Source organism: Palaemon carinicauda, chromosome 39, assembly GCF_036898095.1.
Source record: "Palaemon carinicauda isolate YSFRI2023 chromosome 39, ASM3689809v2, whole genome shotgun sequence".
NCBI lineage: Eukaryota > Metazoa > Arthropoda > Malacostraca > Decapoda > Palaemonidae > Palaemon > Palaemon carinicauda.
The window spans coordinates 12,758,744-12,777,565 of NC_090763.1; the positions used below are offsets into that span (position 1 = coordinate 12,758,744).

General features: G+C 43.1%; 1 protein-coding gene across 6 annotated transcripts in view; it reads left to right on the forward strand.

The window, feature by feature from the left end:
• LOC137631010 (uncharacterized oxidoreductase YjmC-like) overlaps window positions 1-16,276 on the forward strand; it is a 101,488-nt gene extending 85,212 nt beyond the window's left edge. For 5 of the 6 annotated variants that reach the window (XM_068362555.1, XM_068362553.1, XM_068362552.1 and 2 more), the window contains 3 exons: window positions 10,167-10,321; window positions 11,532-11,642; window positions 13,692-16,276. In XM_068362555.1, coding sequence (XP_068218656.1) covers window positions 10,167-10,321; window positions 11,532-11,642; window positions 13,692-13,739 — 314 coding nt within the window. In that variant the 3' untranslated portion in view covers window positions 13,740-16,276. Of the gene's footprint in view, window positions 1-10,166; window positions 10,322-11,531; window positions 11,643-13,691 lie in introns of those variants that run through there. The other variant, XR_011041836.1, reaches the window with a different exon arrangement.
• The last annotated feature ends 2,546 nt before the right edge of the window (window positions 16,277-18,822 follow it).

The following is an 18,822-nucleotide window of genomic DNA, read 5'->3' on the forward strand; positions in this document are numbered from 1 at the left end:
TGTTGTTGCTGAAGCCTCTGTCCCCTTCGGGGGGCAGTTGAGCCTACGGTCTCTCCTGCGAGTGCTTCTCCCCTGGGGGGGGAGTTCACCACAGAGACTCCTCTTCGGAGTACTCCTCCTGCTGTTGTTGCTGTGGGCTCAGTTTCCCTTTGGGGACAGCTGATGCCTACGGTCTCTCTTGCCAGTGACTCTTCCCCTCGGGGGAGTTCACGTTCAGAGACTCCTCTTCGGAGGTCGGAGGGTGTTGCACCTGTCCGAGGTCGTCTTCATCTTTGTTCGACGTTCGCCGCAGAGGACCCTCCTCGACGAGTACCGACCGTTGCAGCTGCCTACTCCTGCCAGACCTTCTAGTCTCCACCTCCGTTCCTGGACGCAGATGCGCAGTGGGCGCCAACTCACCCCGTTTACTACGGGCACCGGTACCTTCGGGTCTAAGGGGCTTATTCCACAGTGTGGGTAAGCCCCTTAAGTGCCAGGTTTTTTCCTGCACGCCAACGTTCTCCTAGCGCTCTAGCGCTCGCCTGCTGTGGACCACGATCTCTGGTAGTTGAGTCTCGCCGTAGATCTTCTTCCTGCTCGCCAGCGCTCACCTGTACTTCTGTCCTTCTGTGCGCCAGCTCTCTTCAGTACGCCAGCGCACATCTGCGCGCCCTTTCCTGCTACGCGCCATGGGCGCCAACGGTTTCCTGAACGCCCACGATCGCCTGCCTGCCAGCACGCATCAGCGCTCCCCTTCCTGGTGCACCTGCGCGCCTTCTGATTAGAGCAATGCGCGCTAACGTTCGCCCTCTCGCCCACGATCTACCAGATCTGGGCGCAGGCAAGGAGTTCTCCTTCGCCTTCTCGCCGACGACCTTCTCTAGTCTCCTACGCGTCAGCGATCTCCTACGCGCCCGCGCGATTCGTCGCTTGCGCGCTAGTGTTTTTAACGCACCACCACTCGCCAACGCGCCATCGCTTGCCAACGCGCCTTCACTCGCCTACGGACTATCGCTCACCAAGACGCGCCACCGCGCCGTCGCTTGCCAACGCGCCTTCACTCGCCTACGGACTATCGCTCACCAAGACGCGCCTGCGTGCCCGCGCACGGTCGCATCCACGTTCGCCCACGCGCGAACCATCGATCTACCTACGCGTGAGCACCAGGGCGATTGCTACCGCGATTCCCGTCGGGGTTTCGCAACACAGGCAACCTGACGAGTCTTCTGGAGCGCGTACTTCCAGAACACGGTCTTCACCCCGTAATGCAGAGCATGGCACGTGCAAGAGCGGGAAGAGTCTTCAGGGAGGTCTGAACAACATACTTCTTTCCAGAACTTGGTCTAGCCCTTCCTCCCCATCGTTCCCTGGAAGGGTCTTGCCAGGGAGTTTTTCTTTCGAGATTTCTCCGCCGGGCAGGGGGGTGACTGGGTTAGCCCTTCCTCTTCACCATTTCGTGGAAGGGGCTTACCAGGCCTTTCCCTCTCCGATTGCGACCCGAGGATTGGTACAAGGAAGCTTCAGGAAGATCACGGGCACTTTCCTTCTCTCGGGCTCAAGCACCTTTGCGTTCCGTCGCCAAGTTTCGAACTTGCGGGCAAATTCGATGTTGGAGCATCTAGACGCAGTGACCGAGGGCTTCCTCTCGAGAGTCCCATCCGTGGATGTCGACAAGCTCAGACACTCTTCCATCCTTGGGAAGAGCTTGTTTGAACCCAAGGACAGAGAAATGGACAGCTGTTGTGCGGAGGAAGTCGAATCCCGTTTTCACTCCTCCAAGGCTCTTACTTCCAGACCCTGCAACCCTCCAACGCCTCTTCATACAGCCTAGGTTATCGGAACCGGCTACGACATATAAGACAAGGTGTACAATAGCGGTATCTTCCTGTCAAGGACAGGTAGGACGGGAAGTTCTCCCGGGGAGGCATAATCCAGCGGGAGCGGCCGAGTTCACAAACTCTAGAATTCCTGCACGATCTCCGTGATCAGCCAAGGATATCGCGCCTCGCTCTTAACATCTCTCCTCCACCGACAGCGAGTCCAGTGTCGCTGAGCCTCTATGTCATGGGGTCGGCAAGAGGTTTGCCCGTTGGGCAGAGGGAGCCATGCTTTAGGAGTATGTCTTCCATAGGGTCGTCGACGGCTTCTTCCCCGGCTTCTTCAGTCGATCCTTTCTTGTTGGAAAGCATCTGAGACGGGAGTTCCGTCATCGACCTCTCAGCTCTGATCAAGTTTGTCGAACAAACTTCGTCCAGCGTGGAACAGCAGAGTCGATCAGACTGGTAGCGAGACCACAAGACTCCTTATGCCCTGGATCGGAAGGACGGGTACTTCCAGGTCCCATTCCATCCATCTTCCAGGAGGCACTTGGAATTCAGCCTAGACTACAGATGTACCTGTTTGAGATGCTGTGTGGCGATCCCGCTGCAGCATCGCAGGTGTTCACCAGAGAACTCTCCCTGCTTTCCTCATGGCCACTCAGGGGCAGGCGTCCGCCTCCTTCGCTTTTTGGAGGTCTGGCCAACTCCGGTAGTCTCGGGTTCGACCTTCTTCAACACCGAGACAAGCTTCCGGGACTTTACCAAGATTGAGGGATCATGGTAATTCGCAAGGAGCCTTCTCTACTTCTACCTCAACATCTGGAATATCTAGCCATGATATTGTCTCCTTCTCCGGGCCTTTCCCTTCAATTGACTGTGGCAAGGCTGAGGAGAGTCGCGGAATCTTTTTTCAGTCAAGGAGAGCTTTCAGCCCTATCTTGGGACGTTTCCTGGGTCTCCTTTCCTCATTGACCCGTCTAAGTCCCGAACGGTCGCCTCAGTATAAGTTCCCTGTTAGGCGGCCCAAGTTCCGGTGGAATCAAAGCAACGATTAACCGGACTTTCTGGCCCCTATGGGACCAGCGGCACGATTAGACCTGCAATGGGGGTTGACCTATGGAAACCTTTTGCATGGGAGTGGATCTTCTCGTCCTTTCCCTGCATTTGATGCTGTTCTCGGACTCGTCAAAGAAAAGGGGGGGGGGTCCCCATGTTCTGGTTCAGGTCTATGGTCAGGACCTGAAGGGTACCTCCACATCATTCAGGTAGGCTTAAAGGCTGTAGTCTGGCCCTTCTACAGATCCTACGGATCCCGCCGAGTCGCTCCGGGCGCGACAACTCCATGGTACTGGCGTATTCCAACTAGCAGGGAGGTACATTTTCATACTCTCGCATCTTGCAGTAGAGTTACTGAGATGATCTGAAGTCCACTCAATACCACTATCGGCTCGCTCATTCCGGGCAGAGGGTTGTTCTCTCCGACAATCTGAGCGGAGCCTCACAGATGAGAGTACCTGGGGGTCTTTGGCCTCTAGTAACCAGCAAATCCTAGCGTGGGGGACCTGATCACGACAGCCTGGAACTTCAAGCTACCGCTGTTCTTCCCCCCCAGTCTCAGACCCCAAGACTTTTTGGCAAGATGGTTTCCGGTGACGGTGGGGCAGCATCGACGCCTACGTCTTCCCACCATTGTTGTCCGTTGAGAAGGGGTCTCAACGAGACCAGGTTGTCGGTCAACCTTTCGATGGCCCTGAGAGCTCCGCTGCGACTATATGCAGAACGGTTTCCGGACCTTCTGCATCCCCTGACGGAACTCCCGGGAGAGCTTCTTCCACGACACAGGCTACTCAAACAACCACCCTGCAACATCTTTCACAAGCCGTAACATCGCTTCGGGTCCACGCCTGCAGCTGTTCTTTGAGAACAGCTGCAGTTTGTCCTCACGTGCAAGGCCGGTTTGGGAGCACAGGAAGGATGCAGGGGAGAGTCACCAGTATGCCCTTTCAGCCTGGATTCAAGGGCATTCATCTCGACCTGTATCCGACCCTCCCCCGTCACGTCGCCCTACAGCCCACGATGTCGGATACATCGCAACGTCCCTCGCCTTCAAGAGGAACTACTCTGTGACGCAGGTGCTACAAGCTGGAGTCTGGAAGCGTCTAGCGACCTTCACAGCACACTTCCTGCAGGACATGACCCACAGGGGTACCGATACGTTTCTATCGCTCTTCTAGGAGAAGGACACTCCAAAATCAAACCATTGTTCTCTATTTTTGGGTAGTGCCATAGCCTCTGTACCACGGTCTTACACTGCCTTGGGTTAGAGTTCTCTTGCTTGAGGGTACACTTGGGCACACTTTTCTGTCTAGTTTCTCTTCCTCTTGTTCTGTTAAAGTTTTTATAGTTTAAATAGGAAATATTTATTTTAATATTGTTACTATTCCTAAAATGTTTTATTTTTCCTTATTTCCTTATTTCCTTTCCTCACTGGGCTATTTTCCCTGTTGGGGCCCTTGGGCCTATAGCATCCTGCTTTTCCAACTAGGGTTGTAGCTTAGCATTTAATAATAATAATAATAATAATGGTGGCTACACAACAGCTGGTCTAACCTCAGGCTCCTTTTTTTGGACAGGTAGCAGAAGGTTGAGGGCATTGTTACCAGGTTTTAGACTGCATGAACGGAAGAAGTATGTCTGGCCCTTACTTCTTTCTTCATCCTCCCCTCTACTGGGGAAAGCAGCATCCTGGTCTCTGCATAGCTGACCTCAAACCTCTGCAGGTAAACCATGCTTCCTTGTGTTCCAAGTATTGAGACAATACTGTCGTGTCCCCCATACCCTGACGAGGTGGTATTGGGAACGTCCTAACCCAGAGTTCCGTCTAGAACTGCCTAGGGCGGGTCACACTTTCTTCCTTCACACACAAGCTTATGTAGGCCACGTGTTTCCTTGCGGAGCAAGGAACTTGTGAGGTGCAGGGACTCCTTTTCTCGAGTGAGACTCACTCGGATTCTGAGTCCCCGGGTAAGCCAAAGCCAGTATGGCTGGGGACTTTCCACCCTTCCTAAGGGGTAAGTCACCCTATGTAAAAAGCGTGGTTTGTATTTCGGTTATGGAACAAATGACAAATTCGGAGATAATTTGTATTTTTCCTAACCATACAAACCTTAGCTATTTACACATATTTGCCCGCCAGCCCTGTCCCTCAAGTCATGTCCTACCTCTAAGTGAAGTGAGACATTTCACCGGTGTGTGAGGGGGGGAGGGGTAGCAAGCTACCCCTCCCCTACCCCTGCTAACTAGTGCGGGGGTAGTAAACCCTCGTTAAAATATAATGGCCCGTCAATTTCAGCTATGCCAAAAATAAACCCTATGTAAATAGCTAAGGTTTGTATGGTTAGGAAAAATACAAATTATCCCCGAATTTGTCATGTTTGTACGTACACGCAATGCTACTATGCATATCAAATTATTAGCAATATATTTTTTTTTTCATTTCAGTAAATAAGTAACGATTAAAAAACTATTTACTGAACAATTAAAGTTTATTCATCCAACAAAGTTAGCATACATATTAACATCAATGAATCTTGCTTGTACTGTATTACAATAAAATAGCTTAAAAGTAAGAGTGTTTAAAAAAAAAATGTACCGTAGGTAATTCATTGATGTATCACCAATTAATATTAATTGTATTACTGAATAATATAGTTACGGTTAAAAATATGCACAAATTGAAGAAAACAGTTTGGTAATGTACGATAGAAAACATAACTCTTTATAGTAGGACTAACTTCAATAAAGTATAGTACATACAGTACTGTATGTTTCGTATGTGTACAGTATCGTACAGTAATACCTCGACATACGAGTGTGCCAACATACAAGAAATTTGAGATACAAGGAAAGTTTCGAGTAAATTTTTGCCCCGAGATACGAGATAAATTTGAGATACGAGGATACGAGACGGTTCTCTATGCGGCCACTAGGTGGCAGAGTGTGCGAGAGGCTGCTCACGAGGACAGGATCGCTCGCTCTTTCCCGTCGGATCTCCGTCGCGTAAAGTCATCTCCAAGCATCGGCCGTAGTGTTTGCTTTTTTTACGTGTTTTTTGCGTTAATCGGTATAGAATTAAGTGAATAAGCAATGGGTCCAAACCAAGCGAGTGCAAAGAAGGGTAGTGTAAAGAAAAAGCGTATAATGGCAATCGAGATAAAGCATGAAATAATCGAAAAACATGAGAGTGGTGTACGAGTGACTGAGCTGGCTCGCCAATATGAGAGGAGTACATCAACAATATGTACCATCCTCAAGTAGAAGGATGCTATAAAGAGCACCAATCCTTCCAAAGGACTAACCATCCTTTCCAAGCTGCGCAGTGATATTCATCACGAGATGGAAAGGCTTCTATTAATACAGATAAAGGAGAAACAGTTGGCGGGAGGTAGCGTGACCTAGACGATCATCTGGGAAAAGGCCAGTGAAATCTACGATGACTTGAAAGGAAACCAAGCAGCTGAGAGAGGGGAGACTTTGACACCAGCGGAAACCTTCAAAGCCAGTCGTGGCTGGTTGGATAATTTCAAAAAACGGACTGGGATACACTCGGTTTTGAGGCATAGGGAAGTGGCAAGTTCCGACTCGAAAGCCGCGGCGAACTACGTCAAAACTTTTGCCTCGGTTATCACAGAACAAGGATACATCCTCCAACAAGTGTTCAACTGCAATGTAACTGGCCTTTTCTGGAAGAAGATGCCCTGGAAAACATTCATCACGGCAGAGGAGAAGAGACTACCGGGCCATAAACCCATGAAGGACCGGTTAACTCTAGCCTTGTGTGCCAATGCCAGCGGTACTGTAAGGTCAAGCCACTGCTGGTGTACCACTCAGAAAACCCACGTGCTTTCAAGAGCCAAAGGATCTTGAAAGAAAAACTGCAAGTGATGTGGCGCACTAATGCTAAGTCTTGGTTTACGGGGCATTTCTTCACAGAATGGGTTAATCTGTGCTTTGGTCCGGCAGTCAAAAAATATTTGGCCAAGAAAAGCCTGCCAATGAAATGTCTTCTGGTCCTCGGCAAATCCCCTGGTCACCCTCCTGGTCTCGAAGAGGACATTCTTGAAGAGTACAGGTTCATCAAGGTTCTCCTGCCCAAGACCACGCCAATCCTCCAGCCCATGGACCAATAAGTAATTTCCAACTTTAAAAAACTGTGCATGAAGCATTTGTTCAAGAAATGCTTTGATGTAACAGACAACACCACTCTCACCCTTCCTGAATTTTGGAAGGGACGTTTCTATATCGTCCATTGCTTAAGAATTATTGACGATGCATGGCAGGGTGTCACACGAACTCTTAATTCAGCATGAAAGAAATTGTGGCCAGCTTCCGTTGCTGAGAGGGATTTTGAATGGTTTGATACGCCAGACCCTGATGAACCCGAACCTATTGTGGGGGATGAAATTGTATCTCTTGGAAAGTCCATGGGTCTGGAGGTAGATGAGGCAGACGTGAACGACCTTGTCGAGGAACATCAGGAAGAGCTTATGACACAGGAATTGATCGAGCTCCAGGAGATGCAACATTCGGATGTGTTGCAGGAGCTCAGTAGTGAGGAGGAGGTGGAAGAGGAGGACCGCCTTTCTACGAAGGAAATCAGTGACATGTTAGCGAAGTGTCAGGAGTTTTCTGATTTTATGGAAAAGAGGCACCCGGACAAGTTGGCGTGTGGTCATGCGTTAGCCTTTTGTGACGGCATTTGTGTACGTCATTTTCGTAACATTTTGAAGGGAGACAAAAGCAAACATCCATAGGTAGGTTCCTTTTAAAAAGGCTGGCAAAAATTGAAGGTGAAAGAGAAGCAAAAAGAGCCAAGCCGGAAGAAGAAAAGAAAAAAAATTAAAATGAAAACAAAATTAGAATTTAATATTGATGTAATGTAAGATTAACATTTATTTTTAAGTGTGTGTACAGTAAGCTAATTTCATTTAAGTTAAATTTAAAGTTTATTATGTTACGTAGAGTTACTAAAGTGTAGTGTACCGAACGTGTTGCCGTAAAGTCTCTCTCCTCCCCTTTCTCTCTCCCTCCTCCTCTTTCTCTCCCCCTCCTCCTCCACACACACACCGCCGTTAGCCACTACCATCTGTCTCGAAGGTAAGAACTCCATAATAGTGTCACATTTTATTGCAGATCATAACCAGTACATAGATATTTGTTATTTTGTGAGCATAGTTTGTGAATTAGAACAATTAAAAACATGGTTTTCCACTGTAATATACTGTTTTTAGGTGTTTTTTCAGAGGGTAGGAACGGATTAATTTTTTTAGTTATTTCATATGGTAAAAATTGATCCGAGATACGAGCGAATTGACATACGAGCTCGGGTCCCGGAACGCATTAAGCTCGTATCTCAAGGTATTACTGTACTGTATGTACTGTATTGTATTATTTTCCATTTTTTATTGCAATATATTCTTATAAACTACTTCATTTATGGTATCAACAGTTAGGTTAGTTATATTGAATGATTCAAATGCATTTGGCTTTATTTCATTGTGGTTATAGCTTTGTTATAAGATTTAATATGGTGTTTTTGTAGGACTTGGCACAAGTTAGGCAATTTACACATAAAACGTGACTCATGATACGAAAAAAATCATGATATGAAAGCCACTCCGTAACCAATTATTTTGTATCTAGAGGCATTACTGTACATGTTTTTAACACATGATCATAAATGATGGTGCTAAGTTGGCATTTTAAGATCATGAATAAAGAAATCAGATCATTACCAATGAAGTGTAATTCAAGAGGTAAAGTGTTGTGTGACAATCATTACTGTATTTAAGTTTTGCTCAAAGTGCTCGGCCAAAATTATGTTGGTAAAACAAGATCTCATTCTGTCATTACTGTAAGCAAACTACCTGTAATGCACTTTTAAACTTGACAAGTTTTATGAGAAGATCTAATAGGTATATGTCTTGAATCCTGATCAATTTAAGACTGGTACAATGTTATCTCGTAAGATGTAGATCTCCACTTTGAAATATTAGTGTATAGCTTATCAAGATACATTATTTATTTTGGGGATTATCACGACTGCATTGCATTTAGTGATTTGAATTATTTCAATGAAGGTTTCATAAAATTTGTGTTGCTCATTCTTTTAATGAGTTTGACCAAGATAAAAATGAAAATAATTTTTTTTTTAAATGTGAGAAAACCCTTCATTTTCACCTGTAAAAGATGTGGCAAAATTTGGCTTTGTAAACAATGCTGTCCCCTAACTTCCGCATTCATGATTTTTCATGATTGAAGGCATGATAATTTTTTTTAACCCCCCAATGTTTATATTTCATCTTCTCTAGAAGTTCAGTTTATCTATACACTATTTACCTCTAAAATAAAAGAAAAAAATCCCATCCTTCCTTTCATTATACACATGCCTTGATTGGATTAATGACTCAAGAAGTGAAGAAGCTATGAGCCAGGGGCTCTTTGTTGGGTCTCGTTATTGGTCACATCGGTTGTACAAATTATCCCTTTTCCAGACTCATGATTGTGGTAACTTTTAGTGCTTTTTAAGTTGTATGCTTCTGGATTTGTTATCTACATATTACTTCACAGTGCAGTCAGTCCTTTGTCGTTGCTAGTTTGGTTATTCGTGGTTCAGTGATCTTTATAATATTTGAATAAAGTTTCACTTTATGGGGGTTAGTACTCCTACGCACAGCCCGATATTTTCAAACCACCCACTCTTCTTTGCACTTAGCCTTTGAGTCGTTTCCCTCATTGCACAAAGTAGTACAGTGATGAAAAACAAACAAATGTACATGCCATTTTTATGGCTTACATGGAACCTATTTTGTGATAAACTGTTCTTTGCATAGAAAATCTCATAATAAAAATAATTAAGAGGTTCGTACATACAGTATGTTTAAGTGAAATTTGATATGTAATAAAAAATGCACGATGAAAAATATGAATTTGCATTACAATTGTAAGAAAAGATTATCTTGCTATGAAAAAAAGTAAAGATTTTGAAATTTGATTATCGTTATTTTATTATTGTAGGCTTGAGTACTTTGCTATTGGAAGAGATGTTACGGGATAGCTTTTCAGAATTTCCATCACATGAAATTTGTTGAACTATACTCGACTCATTTTTATTTTCTATTATGAACAAGGTAAAACAGGAAATGAAATTTCCCTTTACTGTCAACCAGTTCAGTTAGCTCATAAATCAATCAAAGCTGTGAAACCTTTTTATCGTTCTAACTGCTATACTGTATACTGTAGTCGAAATTCATAATTCCAATCGAATTCTGTTTGCAGTATATTCAGTGCCTCTTGTCTTTGGAACAGGTGCTCCTTATGGTCCAAATGTACGTAGATGGATGCGAACTGATCGTCCAGTTGATTTGAGTCATTGCTTTATTGCTATTGATCCATCATTCTTTGCTCCTGGTTTTGAAGATCGAATGAGTGATATGATGAGTCACTGTCGTAACATGGAACCGGTAAGCTAAATAAGAAAGTGTCAGTGTTTTGGATTATGTAATCAGAAGGTTTTATTTTGAAGATCAGTATAATTAATGCTCATTAGATTATAGTGCTTTATTGGTGATGTGTCCCTTGTGTGTTTAGAAATTCAACAGAATTAAATTATTTTAGTTACTGTATACTAAATGTAATGTAGGTAATATAAGTTTTTAAAAGTCAGTCTGTATATACATTCTGCAGTTATTTAATACCCAAAGGACAATGTGTGGGTGGTAAAGTAAGTTCTTTTACTGGAAAGGAGGTAAATGAAGCTAAAAATCAACTATACTGTATTTCCAAAGTTTAGATGATATGATGATGTCTTCTGGAAATCTTTGCAAGTAAAAGATTTACCAGATTGGCACAATAATTTGTAGATATATTACATCTGGGTTTTAGAGAGGTGGGGGACAGGATACTAATATACTGCAGTTAAATCAGAATTCTAGTACTCTATTGCTAGTGGATAAAGGTTCATTTTGTATGGGTTAACATTTATTTCATTTGTTGTAGATTGCTTGGCCTTACCATGCAGCTCATAATTGTTAATGTTTACATCGATTGAGTACTGTAATTATACCATCAGGGCGGTAAATTTTTTTTATTTTAATGAAGTTTAATGTATAAAGATATTTGTTTTATGTCATGTTACATCCTTTTATTAATGCGTTAAATATTTACTATTTGCTAAGTTCTTAGTATATAACGTAGTCCTTATATTAAATTTCATGTTTTGTTTATATATTTAGGAAACTAAAGACAAATACTTGGTATTACGCTATAAGAGGACATACCTTTTATGAGTTTAGCTAAATGGAATGTCTTGGTTGCAAAGGTTATAATTATCTGTTTTCATATATTGTATTATACATACTGTACAGTATTGCATGCACATGAACAAACTTTAATCCTGTCAAGCTTTTAACTGGACCCTAGTTTTTTTTAAGTCTCCTTATCATTACAGTATATTTGGTATGCATCAGTATAGTTGATTGTTCATGCTAGAATAAAGCTCACCTCTTTTATTGTTGTTGCAATTTAGTGTTACAAGTTATGAATACATTTAATGTTTGTCACAATTTTATTAATTATATTTTAGAATATTGTTTTGCCTTGTTGGTTTCATGTGGAAAAATTTCATTTCATGGGAATTACAAGTTTAGAGTTTCTTTTTTTATATAATTTTAGGCTGAACCAGGAAAACCAGTATTAGCTGCTGGGGACCCAGAGCGTGCACATATTGAGAAAATAAAGAAAGAGGGCGGCATTACCTATCACATTAATCAGATAACCGATTCGGTATGTATGAAGGAGAAACTATGATAAGTAGGTACAAAGGAAACTGCATTAAATTTTTCTTTTTTATAAATTTATTCAATAATTGTTCATCATTGTTACTACTGTATAGTATAGTACACCCAATCATATACAGTACAGTACATTATATTTAAAAGTTTTGATGGTATGAAAATATCATGTATTTACTCATGATATATTTTGGACACCAGTATTACTTAAAAGTACAAGATGGTTTAGAAGAAGTAAGGGATGTACGAGTCAGATTTTTACAGTTAAGTAGATATGCGAGAAATATTTAGCAACAGGCAAGGTGGTGTATGTTGCATTTATCATATGCTTTCTCCAGATCCATAGAGTTGATAGGGAAGCGATGTGGAATGTGATAGGTTATATGGAATTGGTGGAAGGTTGTTGCAAGCAGTGTAGAGTTTCTACATAGTTAGTAAAGCATGTGTTAGGATAGGAAATGAAGGGAGCAAGTGGTTTCCAGGGAGAATGGGGCTGAGGCAGGGATGTGTGATGTCGCCATGGTTGTTCAATTTGTTTGTTGATGGAGTGGTGAGTGAGGTGAATGCTCGAGTGCTTGATCGAGGATTGAACCTGATAGATGACAGTGATCATGAATGGGAAGTAAATTAGATGTTGTTTGCGGATGATACTGTACTGGTTGCAGACTCAGAAGAGAAGCTTGGTCGATTAGTGACAGTTTGGAAGGGTATGTAAGAGAAGGAAGTTGAGTTAATGTGGGTAACAGTAAGGTTATGAGATACACAAGAAGGGAGGATGGTGCGAGGTTGAATGTCATGTTGAATGGAGTTTTTTGAGGAAGTAGATCAGTTTAAGTGCTTGGTCTGTTGTTGCAGCAAATGGAGGAGTGGAAGCAGAAGTACATCAGAGTGAATGAAGGATGCAGAGTGTTGGGGGTAGTTAAGGGAGTAGTAAAAAATAGAGGGTTGGGCATGAATGTAAAGAGAGTTCTATATGAGAAAGTGATTGTACCAACTGTGATGTATGGATCGGAGTTGTGGGGAATGAAAGTGATGGAGAGACGGAAATTGAATGTGTTTGAGATGAAGTGTCTAAGGAGTATGGCTGGTGTATCTCGAGTAGATAGGGTTAGGAACGAAGTGGTGAGGGTGAGAACGGGTGTAAGAAATGAGTTAGCAGCTAGATTGCATATGAATGTGATGAGGTGGTTTGGCCATGTTGAGAGAATGGAAAGTGTCTGCTAAAGAAGGTAATGAATGCAAGAGTTGATGGGAGAAGTGCAAGAGGAAGGCCAAGGTTTGGGTGGATGGATGAAGTGAAGAAAGCTCTGGGTGATTGGAGGATGGATGTGAGAGAGGCAAGAGAGCGTGCTAGAAATAGGAATGAATGGCGACTGATTGCGCAGTTCTGGTAGGCCTTATTGCTTCCTTCAGTCGCCTTGGTGACCACGGAGGTAGCAGCAGTGCAGAATTGAGCATATGAGACTTCTTTTGTGGTGGAAAACGGGGGAGGGTGGGCTGTAACACCCTAGCAGTATCAGCCAAACTCTGCTGAATCCCTCGTCAGGCTGAGAGGAGCGGAGAGGAAAGGTCCCCTTTTTTTCCTTTGTTTTGATGTCGGCTACCCCCAAAAATTGAGGGAAGTGCCTTGGTAAATAGTATTACTTATTTGTATTTAATCTTGCATAAGAAACTCTTGTCTTTATACTGTATTTAATGAAAACTTTACTGTATTGAACTTATTTAACCATAAAAATTACTCTAAATTTATATTTATAAACATTGTTTTTGGACCAGCTTTTCTCTGTATTAGATTACATTTAAGAGTTCTCTCCAGTCACCCTAATCTTGTGCAGTTTCTGCCTAATTCTCCATATGGGCCATGTTTCCCTCCACACTTTTTACAGTATATTCATTTAAAACTCCATGAGACGGCTTTTCTTTGTCATAACATGAACAAACTATCATGGTCTTTGAGTCTCTAATTCCATTTCCTGCTACATTAAGAGATCTTTATTATTTCAATACTGTCATCTTAATTCCTTATTTTTCCTGTTTGCAGTGGAAGCTAGCCAAGGTCCTGAATGTAACCCCTATGCAATCTGTGTAAAACATATTCCTTCAAAGGGGCCAATAGGTAAGGTAGATAGCTCCTTTCTGGTTTTTATAACTCCTGCTTATGAAGATTTGGGCGTTTCATAAATGTAGTGGTAACTCAGGAGTATGAAATGTAAGTTTGTTTTGTGACAGTATTACATTTTTCATTATGCATGGTTTTATGAGAAAAGTATGATTAGATAACCTTACATTTTTATTCAGATGCTATTTGGAGACATAAATGTAATATTTCTAATGGAAGAAATCTGCTAACTTTATATAAATTTCATCTCTTGCATATATTATATTTGCTGGGGTCTATTTGCTTTGGCTTGTTGAGTGACATTCTATAATCCTGTTATTAAAAGTTGATGGTAAGGAACTGCCAAAATATCTTTTAGCAAAGTACTAAAATAATTTCGCACTATTTCCTAGTAACAGTAGATATTACATAGATTAAATGACCATGAAATTTACTTGAAGAGAACTTGGAGAAATGGTTTCTAAAATTTGCAGTTAAAAGGTTCTTTTACCTCCAGTTGTGATTGGTTCTGTCTCTTGCATTTCATGCATTTCTCTTCCTTCTCTCCACCAGTTGTCTAGCAATTTGTACCTCCAATTTTTGCATCTCTCACAAGAAAAACTCCTTTGGACCATTCTTACAACTAGGCTTTTTACTCGATAATCTAGAATCTAGATAAACTAGAAGAAGATACTGACACTGCCTATAAATGTTATCTTTTTCTTTCTTGTGGTAGTGCACATGTTATCAAGTGTTGTAATTAAATTGCTTCTTGTTGTTCATGGTATATACAGTATTCAGAATTACTGTACTGTACAGTAATACTCTGCTTTACATCATTTCGGCCTGTGTCAAATTTTATTTTACGCTGCTTTTCTTAAGTTTATATTTGTTAAGAGTTATTCTATCCAACTTTACATTACTTTAGTATTCTTTCTGTGCAGTAACTTTGCTGTTGGTTCTCATTCCAACCGAAAGCAACACCATTTGCATATTTGCCACCGCTGTTAATAGGCCTGCTGTCCTAGCACTGTTAGGGTAACATATAAAATATCATTTCTTTACTGCCTTTGTTAGTTGAGGGGCCTAAGGATAGTGCTTGAGATTCTAAGCATAATGTGGTTACAACGGGAGATAAAGAGGTGACATTGTCTGAGGCAGTGCGTATCTTAGGGATTCGAGTCGACAATATCGACCATTTCCCATAAGAGAAAATATGCATTCTCATGCCACTGAAAGTGTTTACCAATGTGAAGAGGGTCTGGATTTTAAACAATCAAGCACCTTACCTATCACTTGATCTGCATCCTCCAATTACTGTTACCATCTTTCTCTTTAACCTTTATCCCAGGACCAAACATGCATGAGCCACTCAAGTTCAAGATAAAAAAAAAAATTATATTTTATTACTTTTTTTTTATAATTCTTTACAATGCATTCAAAACATATAATTCTCTACAATTACATCAAAGCATTCTTTTAATTCTCAATTCCCTATGAGAGTTAATCGTACATGAATGCAACCTTCTGCTTATCCTTTTTGCTTGAGGCATTGTCAGGAGCTAATTATATAGTAAGTTGTGTAATTATATTAATTTAGTTCACTTTTCTTGAAAAATTTGTTTGAAAAGGTTTTTATTGTCCAACTTTGGGAATTGTCATAATATTTTTCAGTAATTTAAGCTGTTGTGTGTTTGGACATGTCTTTTTTTTTGGGGGGGGGGGTAAAATTAGTGTAGTAGTAGATATTTGCCTTGTAATTATTGCCTTCAATTGGCATAATGGCCAATATGCACTTAGCTGTACTGAATCACACTTGCATGCATTAAACACAGTTTTGTCATAACTGGTGAGTTCATTGTTTAATTTTTTTGTATTATTACTCTAAGATTCTATCACACCTAAAAGCATGTTATCCCAAACCATAATACTCCTAAGTAACATGAAGACAATATATTTAAGTGTACCACTCTGAAGAAACTTTCAAATGCCAAAGTACCATAATAAAAGCCTTGTTATACTTAAATTTATGTTAGGAATATTGCACAAAGATTTAACTCCTCTGGTTTGGAATAAAGTTTTTTTAAAGTACAATATAGATTGATTGATTATTATTTGTCACTTTCCATTTTTAAGTACTGTTCTGTCTGTCAAAAAAAAATAAAATATTACCTTTTATATATTTGAGAGTGGTTAGGTCTACCCTTACTTGGTAAAGGTAGAAGAGAGACTAGCTATGGTATGCAGGTCTTCTAGGAGAAGGACACTTCAAAATCAAACCATTGTTCTCTAGTTTTGGGTAGTCATAGCCTTTGTATCATGGTCTTCCACTGTCTTGGGTTAGAGTGGTAGAGTTCTCTTGCTTGAGGGTACACTCAGGCAAACTATTGTCTTATTTCTCTTTCTCTTGTTTTGTTAAAGTGTTTATAGTTCATATAGGAAATATCACAAATTTTAAGTAATTAGTATTTTTCCTAACAGTACTTACCTCGAACTACTTTCTTAAGAGTATCTGGGATCTCCTCCCAACCGACCAGAATTTTGTGTAGTTTACCCTATTCCCGTTTTTTATGCGGGGTAACCTCTGGCAGAGTGATACGCACCACGAGGCGACCCGGGGTCAGAGAGCATGCTTTTTCAGGTCTTGAGCTCCAGTAAGTTTTGGCAGATAGGTTTCTATGAAGTCCTGTAAGGCACTTGGGGCAGGATGGGCAGGCCATAACCCGAAAGTAGTTCGAGGTAAGTACTGTTAGGAAAAATACAAATTACTTAAAATTTGTGATTTCTTCCAACACGGAGTACTTACCTCGAACTACTTTCTTAGGAGACTTATACTTTAGGAGGTGGGAGTGGCCTTCCGGACCTAGAGACCGATTACGAAGGGAAAAAAGGAACCTAGAAGGGAGGCTAGGTTCTGCTGACCCAAAAATAGAAACGAGAAATTAGGGAAAAACTATGCAAAAAACTATCTTAGTGTCAAAGTACCTCACCTCTGTAAAAATCCTTGGAGACGTATTCATTCACTGACTGTGTATCCCATGGAAGGTGAAGGACTCAAGGGTCATGTACCCCGGAGCTACACCTTAAATCATTTGGAGCGCAGAAATGACAGGACCAAGAGAGAACCCGTCCAAGGATTTCTCGAACCTTCCTTTAGGTAGTGAGCCGTAAAGGTGGACTGCCTTGACCACGTGCCTGCTCTCAGGATCTGGTCCACTGCCATGTTCCTCTCGAAGGCCAACGAAGTACTCAGGCCCCTAATGTCATGGGGTCTAAGCTTTCCCGGAAGAGAAACCCCCGAACTGTCGTAGGCTCTCATGATTACCTGATTACCTGCCGCAGCCAGAAGGAGATCGTATTCTTAGAGACCGGCTTCTTCACTACTCCTGAGGAGACGAACAGACTCTTAGTCTCGGGGCGAAGTCTGGCCGTTCTCTCTAGGTACTTACGTACCGCTCTGACTGGGCACAGTAGCAAGTCCCTCGGGTGTCTGAACGTGGGATTGCTGGCACTGAGAACCCTTCAAACCTAGGGTCCCAAACAGCTGGGTTCTGAGTCTTGGCTACGAAGGTAGGCAAGAACCTGAAAGTAGCTTCTCGCCACCCCTTCGAGTGTGAGACCTCGTAAGACAGCCCATGAATCTCGCTTACTCTTTTTGCCGACACAAGGGCTAACAGGAAGACCGTCTAGAGGGTGAGCTCCTTTCAATCATGTAATCATGTGGATCGATGCATCCAGGGGCCTCAGGTTCTGAACCGCATATCACTTCACAAATGTGGCCCACTCGGCCTGGTAAATCCTGACCAAGGATTTCCTAAGATAACCGGACATCCTCAAGGCTGTCCTCTTAGAGTATCCTTCCTTCCTTAGTAGACACCCGATAACCTTCACGCGTGTAGCTGAAGGCACTGGGGGTTTTCGTGAAACCCTTTGGAAGTGGGGCTGGTGTGGCCGATCTTCTCTTACCGGTAGAGGCCACGGAGGAAGGATAGCCAGGTCTTGTAGGTCCGCGAATCACTCTCTCTCCGGCCACCAGGGCACTACCAAAATCAACCTTGTATCTCTTGGCTGCCTGATCCTGTTGAGAACCTGCCTGAGAATCCCAAAGGGAGGAAAGGCATATACGTCGAATCCGTCCCACGAGCGTTGGGAGTCGTCTTCGAACTCTGTTGCTGGGTCTGGCACCGGGGAACAGAACACGGGGAACTGTTCGTTGAGACCCGTGGCGAAAAGGTCTATCACCGGTGAGCTCCACCTCTGGAGGACCTTCCGGGCTATCTGTGGGTGTAGGGACCACTCCAACCCCACTACTTGCCCTGTCGTGCCGAGGCCGTCGGCTAGAACGTTCCTTTTCCCGGAATGAACCTGGCTGTGAGGCTGATGTGTTCCTTTTCAGCCCATTCCAGTATTTTAGGCGTGAGGTTGCACAACCCCCTTGATCTCACCTCCTTGCTTCTTTATGTATGCCACCACGGTGGCGTTGTCGCACCCGAGTGCTACCGTGTTTCTACGGAGACGATGGGCGAACCTTGCGAGGGCTTTTTGGCCTGCCAGTAGCTCGAGCATGTTTATGTAAAGGGTCTTCTTCTCCGGGGACCACTTCCTCTCTGCTGTTTCCCCGAGCAGATAGGCTACCCACCCCTCCTTTCATACGTCTGTGAAGAGCAACACCTCTGGAGGAACGGACGCGAATGGTAACCCCTCAAGGGTGTTCGCCCTGTCGGATCACCAGAGGAACATGTTCCTGGAGTCCGGGGCTCCTGGTGGCCAAAGGTCCTTCAGTTTCCATTAGACTGGTTTCAGCTTGAGCCTCACCTGAGGAACCAACTTCTCCCACGAGACCAGGTGGCCCACGAGCCTCTGCCAGTCCTTGGCTCTCATTTGCGCACCTGTCAGGAATGGTCGAATAACTTGGTCCAGGTTGCTCAGCCTCTCTTGAGAGGGGAATGCCCTCCTAATCGGGAGTCCAGGACGATCCCTAGGTACGTTATCCTGGTGGTGGGGTCTAACTGGGACTTTCTCAAGTTGATGGTGATCCCTAGTTCCCTGCAGAACTGCAATAGCTTCGCTCCTT